The 8346-nt window shown below is 41.8% G+C and overlaps 1 protein-coding gene across 2 annotated transcripts; it reads left to right on the top strand.

Annotated features, from left to right (window-relative positions):
* Positions 1-243: 243 nt before the first annotated feature.
* On the top strand, positions 244-6919 carry LOC311135861 (homeobox protein otx5-like; the record flags this gene model as incomplete). Of its 2 annotated transcripts, none has more annotated exons than XM_084169886.1 (3): positions 244-325; positions 2343-2494; positions 6275-6919. In XM_084169886.1, 3 exons carry the CDS (start codon positions 244-246, stop codon positions 6917-6919), a joined length of 879 nt encoding a protein of 292 aa, XP_084026012.1. The 2 variants fall into 2 exon arrangements, with proteins under 2 accessions (XP_084026012.1, XP_084026011.1); XM_084169885.1 differs by having other exon boundaries at positions 2319-2494.
* Between the last annotated feature and the right edge of the window lie 1427 nt (positions 6920-8346).

Raw genomic sequence — 8346 nt, 5'->3', positions numbered from 1 at the left:
TGTGTTTTCGACAAGTCAAGTGAGAAAGAGTAAGAGGAAAAATAAAAAAATTAAAATAACTTTGAGACATCTCAAGGTAGCTTTGTCACTTGGCGAGGTCGACTTGGAGCGGGACCTAAACTTCAAGACATTACCGACGGAGAGGGACTGGTGGGAAATAGCCAAGTCTGCCAAGTCCGGTCGTGTGTGTCTGTTCAGAGAGAAGACCAAGTGAGCGAGAAGGCATAAAAGCCCGGTGCAAGGATGATGTCCTACATTAAGCAACCCCATTACGCCATGAACATGTCTGGGATGGACCTGCTACACACCACCGCTGGATACCCATGTGAGTATAATAATATTACAATGTTTTGAATTGTCATTTACCACCTTAAAAAAAAAAAATCTGTAAGATTTGATATAACTTTTTTTGTTACAATACAAAACATACACATACAAACGACGACAACATGACCCCTGCCCAGACCCACCTGCTCACACCCCAATCTCCAGCGCCCATACCATTCTCCGCCACATGGCCTCAAACTGCACCATTTTGTTTATCTCCATTGCCCCCGCACTTTCAACACTTAGATAATAAAGCATTTACCACCTTTTTTCTAATTACCAATGTTTTTATTTTATTTTATATATAGTAAAAAATATATATCAATGCAACATGCAACAATTTCAGTGAGTTACAATTCATATAAGGAAATCAGTCAATTGAAATAAATTCATTAGGCCTAAATATATGGATTTCACATGACTGGGCAGAGGCTTTGCCATGGGTGGGCCTGGGAGGGCATAGGCCCACCCACTTGGGAGCCAGGCCCGCCCACTGGGGAGCCAGGCCCAGCCAATCAAAGGGCTTTATTACAGACAGAAATACTCCTCAGGGTGGCTGGTCTCAGACGATCCCACAGGTGAGGAAGCCGGATGTGGAGGTCCTGGGATGGCGTGGTTACACGTGGTCTGCGGTTGTGAGGCCAGTTGGATGTACTGCCAAATTCTCTAAAACAACGTTCGAGGCTTATGGTAGAGAAATTAACATTACATTCTCTGGCAACAGCTCTGGTGGACATCTCTGCAATCAGCAGGCCAATCGCACGCTCCCTCAAAACTTGAGACATCTGTGGCATTGTGTTGTGTGACAAAACTGCACATTTTAGAGTGGCCTTTTATTGTCCCTAGCACAAGGTGCACCTGTGTAATGATCATGCTGTTTAATCAGCTTCTTGATATGCCACACCTGTCAGGTGGATAGATTATCTTGGCAAAGGACAAATGCTCACTAACAGCGATGTAAATAAATTTGTGCACAACATTTGAGAGAAATACGCTTTTTTGTGCGTATGGAACATTTCTGGGATATTTTATTTCAGCTCATGAAACATGGGACCAACACTTTACATGTTGCATTTATATTTTTGTATTTTAAAGCATGACGTGGCTCATGCGTAAAACAGTGGGCAGTGCATGCATAAAGTCCATGCACCATGGATTTTTCAGCCCCTTTAATAATGTATAATAACATCACATAATAATAATAATAATAATAATAATAATAATAATAACTACAACAACAACAACAACAACAATAATATCAATTATATAATATCAATAATAATAACATCAATACTACTAATAATAGATTATTCTGTGACTCGTTTGCATGACAATATTCAACAAAGAGTAGGCTAGTAGCAAATAATAGCGATTCCTATTCAAAAAGACAAAATGAAATCATTGTGAGATTTGAAAAGAATAGAGAATAAAATGAAAACAGTGTTGATAGTCCAAGTTGGCTAAATGTCAGAGTATTCCTTTACAGTCGGCTATGCATTTCTCTGTCAAAATTTCAATTTTTGCATCTGCCATTACCATAATCTCCAGTTGTAACACTTGTTCAACTAGCACACAATCACCATTTAGCCTAACCCATATCTTCCCATATATGGGGAAAGCCTTTAGTCAGGAAACTAATAGTTTTCACATAGCCAACATTAGCATAGTTGTCTTTCTTTTTCTTTGGTCTTTTTTCTATTACTTGGCTAATACCTGCTATGATTAATTTGAATATCTCAAAATACCATAAAGATAATAGAAACTATAGGCTATAACATTGCACAATGACTCATTGTTTTATCATAGAGAGTGGTCATGATAGATATTGAAACCAATACCACTGTTATCAACAGATATACTTACATCCCTTTTCCAATTAACTGTATGACATGCAAGCCTAATGAAATGCAATGTGAATGTCAATCACTTTGAGCACTGAGGAGTGCTACTGTCCATTAATGCCATTCCATCATACCATTATTATCACACAGTCTCTGTGTCTCTGGATTTCTCAGCCACCCCGCGGAAGCAGCGTCGCGAGCGCACCACTTTCACACGCACCCAGCTGGATATCCTGGAGGCCATGTTCTCCAAGACCCGCTACCCCGACATCTTCATGAGGGAGGAGGTGGCCCTCAAGATCAACCTCCCCGAGTCTCGTGTACAGGTACGGTCTAATGATGATGGAATTATATTTAACGTGATTTTTTAATGACTACCTCATCTTTGTACCCCACACATATGATTATCTGTAAGGTCCCTCAGTCGAGCAGTGAATTTCAAACACAGATTCAACCACAAAAACCAGGGAGGTTTTCCAATGCCTCGCAAAGAAGGGCACCTATTGGTAGATGGGTACAAATAAAAGAAGCAGACATTGAATATCCCTTTGAGCATGGTGAAGTTAGTAATTACACTTTGGATGGTGTATCAATACACCCAGTCACCACATAGATACAAGCGTCCTTCCTAACTCAGCTGCCGGAGAGGAAGGAAACTGCTCAGGGATTTTACCATGAGGCCAATGGTGACTTGAAAACAGTTACATGGCTGTGATAGGAACAAAACTGAGGATGGATCAACAACATTGTAGTTACTCCACAATACTAACCTAAATGACAGAGTGAAAAAAAGAAGCCTGTACAGAATAACAATATTCCAACACATGCAACCTGTTTGCAATAAGGCACTAAAGTAAAACTGCAAAGAATGTGGCAAAGAAATGAACTTTATGTCCTGAATACAAAGTGTTATGTTTGGGGCAAATCCAACACAACACATCACTGAGTACCACTCTTCATATTTTCAAGCTTGGTGGTTGGCAAGGACTAGGGAGTTCTTTAGGATAAAAATAAACAGAATAGAGCTAAGCACAGGCAAAATGCTAGAGGAAACCCTGGTTCAGTCTGCTTTCCAACAGACACTGGGAGACAAATTCACCTTTCAGCACGACAATAACCTAAAACACAAGGCCAAATATACACTGGAGTTGCTTACCAAGACATATTGAATGTTCCTGAGTGGCCTAGTTACAATTTTTACTTAAATCAGCTAGAAAATCTATGGCAAGACTTGAAAATGGATGTCTAGCAATGATCAACAACCAAATTGACAGAGCTTGAAGAATTTTTTTAATAATCATGTGCAAATATTGTACAATCCAGGTGTGCAAAGCTCTTAGACGCTTACCCAGAAAGACTCACAGCTGTAATCGCTGCCAAAGGGGATTCTAACATGTATTGATTGACTCAGGGGTGTGAATACTTATGTAAATTAGAGATTTCTGTATTTCATTTTCAATACATTTGCAAAAAGTTCTAAAAACATGTCATCATGGGGTATTGTGTGTAGATGTGTGAGAGAGAAAAAATCCATTTTGAATTCAAGCTGTAACACAACAAAATGTGGAATAAGTCAGGGGGTATGAATACTTAAAATAGCCTATATGAAAATATATAAAAGAGATAGTGGCATATGCTCTCAGATGTGAGAGTACAATTCACCAGTATTGTGGTAGAGACTGTAGAAGGACATGTAGCCTACTAAATGCTCTGTACAGACACATCCCACACTCGTGACAGTTTAGCTCACAGTTCTATCTGGTACGGTTTTGATACACAAATAATATCACAGAGTATACAGATGTAGGATCTTTAATTTGAGCCAGTTTTATTATGTGGATTATAATTCATGTAGAAAGCCAGTATGAGGGTTTGCTCTCAGGCTAGTAAGAAAGGTGGGTGGTGCATAGGAGAAAAAACCCTTACAAAAATGTCCATTCATTATAATCAAGAGTTTAAAAGGTACTCGCACTCAAACTATACAAAGGAATAAACCAAGGAGGCTGAGATGCAAAAATTATATATTTAATTTAAGCATGGATTAAATAAATATATTATTTTTGCATCTCAGCCTCCTTGGATGATTCCTTTTCATGGTTTGAGTGCGAGTACCTTTTGAACTCTCGATTGTAATTAATGGCCATTTTTGTAGGGGTTGATACATTTTCGTAAGGGAAAATCAAGTCTGAGTTTTCAAAGTGAAAATTACAAACTTCAGAAGCCTTTTAAAACCTCAAATATACTACAAGTTTTAAAGTTGTAAAGCCTTTTTAAACCTCAAATACACTACACGTTTTTGCATTGCAAGAATGTTCTCTTGCAACAGTGGGATCAAATTAAGATCCTACATACAGTGGGGAAAAAAAGTATTTAGTCAGCCACCAATTGTGCAAGTTCTCCCACTTAAAAAGATGAGAGAGGCCTGTAATTTTCATCATAGGTACACGTCAACTATGACAGACAAATTGAGGAAAAAAAATCCAGAAAATCCCATTGTAGGATTTTTAATGAATTTATTTGCAAATTATGGTGGAAAATAAGTATTTGGTCACCTACAAACAAGCAAGATTTCTGGCTCTCACAGACCTGTAACTTCTTCTTTAAGAGGCTCCTCTGTCCTCCACTCGTTACCTGTATTAATGGCACCTGTTTGAACTTGTTATCAGTATAAAATACACCTGTCCACAACCTCAAACAGTCACACTCCAAACTTCACAATGGCCAAGACCAAAGAGCTGTCAAAGGACACCAAAAACAAAATTGTAGACCTGCACCAGGCTGGGAAGACTGAATCTGCAATAGGTAAGCAGCTTGGTTTGAAGAATTCAACTGTGGGAGCAATTATTAGGAAATAGAAGACATACAAGACCACTGATAATCTCCCTCGATCTGGGGCTCCACGCAAGATCTCACCCCATGGGGTCAAAATGATCACAAGAACGGTGAGCAAAAATCCCAGAACCACACGGGGGGACCTAGTGAATGACCTGCAGAGAGCTGGGACCAAAGTAACAAAGCCAACCATCAGTAACACACTACGCCGCCAGGGACTCAAATCCTGCAGTGCGAGACGTGTCCCCCTGCTTAAGCCAGTACATGTCCAGGCCCGTCTGAAGTGCATTTGGATGATCCAGAAGAGGATTGGGAGAATGTCATATGGTCAGATGAAACCAAAATATAACTTTTTGGTAAAAACTCAACTCGTCATGTTTGGAGGACAAAGAATGCTGAGTTGCATCCAAAGAACACCATACCTACTGTGAAGCATGGGGTTGGAAACATCATGCTTTGGGGCTGTTTTTCTGCAAAGGGACCAGGACGACTGATCCGTGTAAAGGAAAGAATGAATGGGGCCATGTATCGTGAGATTTTGAGTGAAAACCTCCTTCCATCAGCAAGGGCATTGAAGATGAAACGTGGCTGGGTCTTTCAGCATGACAATGATCCCAAACACACCGCCCGGGCAACGAAGGAGTGGCTTCGTAAGAAGCATTTCACGGTCCTGGAGTGGCCTAGCCAGTCTCCAGATCTCAACCCCATAGAAAATCTTTGGAGGGAGTTGAAAGTCTGTGTTGCCCAGCGACAGCCCCAAAACATCACTGCTCTAGAGGAGATCTGCATGGAGGAATGGGCCAAAATACCAGCAACAGTGTGTGAAAACCTTGTGAAGACTTACAGAAAACGTTTGACCTGTGTCATTGCCAACAAAGGGTATATAACAAAGTATTGAGAAACTTTTGTTATTGACCAAATATTTATTTTCCACCATCATATGCCAATAAATTCATTAAAAATCCTACAATGTGATTTTCTGGATTTTTTTTTCTCATTTTGTCTGTCATAGTTGACGTGTACCTATGATGAAAATTACAGGCCTCTCTCATCTTTTTAAGTGGGAGAACTTGCACAATTGGTGGCTGACTAAATACTTTTTTTCCCCACTGTATGTAGGTGCACATTGGCATAGTGACAGATATATCAACAATGATGTAGTAACATAGTGTCCTTTTCCCACCACCAAACAACTTACTTTCCTAATCACAGAATTTCCACATATTGTCTTTCTCTATTCTAAGGGGTTGTGTTGTGTGTCTCTGTCTCTGCAGGTGTGGTTCAAAAACCGCCGCGCCAAGTGCCGCCAGCAGCAGCAGCAGAGCAGTGGCCAGTCCAAGCCCCGCCCACCCAAGAAGAAGGCGTCACCCGCCCAGGACCAGCCCAGCACCGGCGCTGATCCCTCAGCCAACAACCCCTCTGGCTCCTACAGCCCCTCCCCCACCCCATCAGGCCCCTCCCTGCCCCCTAGCGGCAACAACCCTGGCAACGCACCTGTCTCCATCTGGAGCCCGGCCATCTCGCCACTCCCAGACCCTCTGGCCTGCTCGGCGCCCTGCATGCAGCGGCCCTCTGCCTACCCCATGAGCTACGGCCAACCTCAGGCCTACGCCCAGGGCTATGCCGGCACCTCCTCCTACTTCACAGGCTTGGACTGTGGCGCCTACCTGTCGCCCATGCACTCACAGCTGTCGGCCAACGGCGCCCTCAGCCCCATCACCGTGCCCTCCATGGGGGGCTCGCTGAGCCAGTCACCCGCCTCGCTCTCCTCCCAGGGCTACGGCACGGCCGCTTCGCTGGGCTTCACCTCCGTCGACTGCCTGGACTACAAAGACCAGCAGGCGTGGAAGCTGGGCTTCAGTGCCATGGACTGCCTGGACCACAAAGACCAGAATTCGTGGAAGTTCCAGGTGCTGTAGAGAGAAGAACAAGAACAAGAAGAAGAACAAGAAGAAGAACAAGAAGAAGAACAAGAAGAAGAGTGGGAGGAGTTGTGAATGAATGAGGCCCTCGCCAGATATACGATCAAATACGATCAAATTATTCTGACAGATGACTTTGTTTTGGTTATTTCTCGTTTGTAAGTTTGGTTTCTCGTTTGTAAGCTTGTTTTTTACAACCCCTGTAGAATGATTTTTCCATTCAGGGGAGAGAGGAGAAGAGAGACACAGGGATATTATTGATACCTCCTGACTGTGAATGCAGGGTATCAGGTCCATTTACTTTCTCATACAGTAGAAGGGAAGGATGCCCCTGAGGATCATACTATATGGGAAAGACACTCAACTAAAAACTGATTTAAACACACAGGCCATGGTTCAGATGCATTGATTGGTCTGTCATGGAAAGACATCCTCAAGAGAATTCTATTGATACAACCACGCTATACTCCAGGGTTCTTCAATTCCGGTCCTGGAGGGCCGAAACACCTCTGTTTTTCATCCTCTCCTTCTAATCAGGGACTAATTCAGACCTGGGACACCAGTTGAGTGCAATTAACTACCAGGTAGAAATAAAAAACAGAAGTGTTTCGGCCCTCCAGGACCGGAATTGAAGAACCCTGCTATACTCAATCGTTCCTCTGTTCTTTTTTCTGCTGTTTTCAAGAAACATATCAATAGATCAAATTTACAGAGCTTTGATACTCTCTTAGTCTCTCTCTTTTTTGTTCTGAAAGACCATCAGTGTTAATTTGAGGTTAGTCATTGTTAATCTATGCTACAATTTAAATCTTCATTTGGTTACTTTTAGGCTTTTGGAGCTAACATGTTACTATGGTGTTAGGCTAGCATCAATGCTATTACATTTTGATGAAAAAAAATGTACTTCTATGTTTGTTGTGTGAAATATTAAAGCTAACTTTGAATCTACATTTATGCCCAACGATAGTCATTGCGATTACAAGTTTGAGTGACATTTTGGTTTCACAATTTATATGAAGGGGTTCAGTGTTTTTTGCGTTCAAACGTACTGTACTTAATGTATTGGTATTCCCTATTCAGAATTTAAATTGGTTCAGTTGAAGTACAAAACTGACCCAGAACTAAACAAGTGACCAGTTGACTTCTGATGATAACAGTCACCATGTTGTTATGGTTTATATTGTGTGTGTGTAGTTTCTGTTGTGTTGCCCCCTTGGCACACATGGCTCTTGTGTGCGTCTTGCTGTCAGTTATTTTTGCTGATCTGATTCTGGAGTGGCCCAATCCTCTTACCCTCCCTTTAGCAATGTCCTAAGTGAATTAGTCAGGATTACTCCTCTGTCCCCCTCTGTCTCTCTTTCCTTCTCTCTCTCTCTCCTTCATTCCCTCCTAGATCTCTCTCTGTTTTCTCTCTTCCTCTGTCT

This window comes from Coregonus lavaretus (assembly GCF_964263955.1).
Source record: "Coregonus lavaretus genome assembly, chromosome: 10".
Lineage (NCBI taxonomy): Eukaryota > Metazoa > Chordata > Actinopteri > Salmoniformes > Salmonidae > Coregonus > Coregonus lavaretus.
Note: the sequence above shows the minus strand (reverse complement) of the source record. Positions and strands in the feature narration are given on the sequence as shown.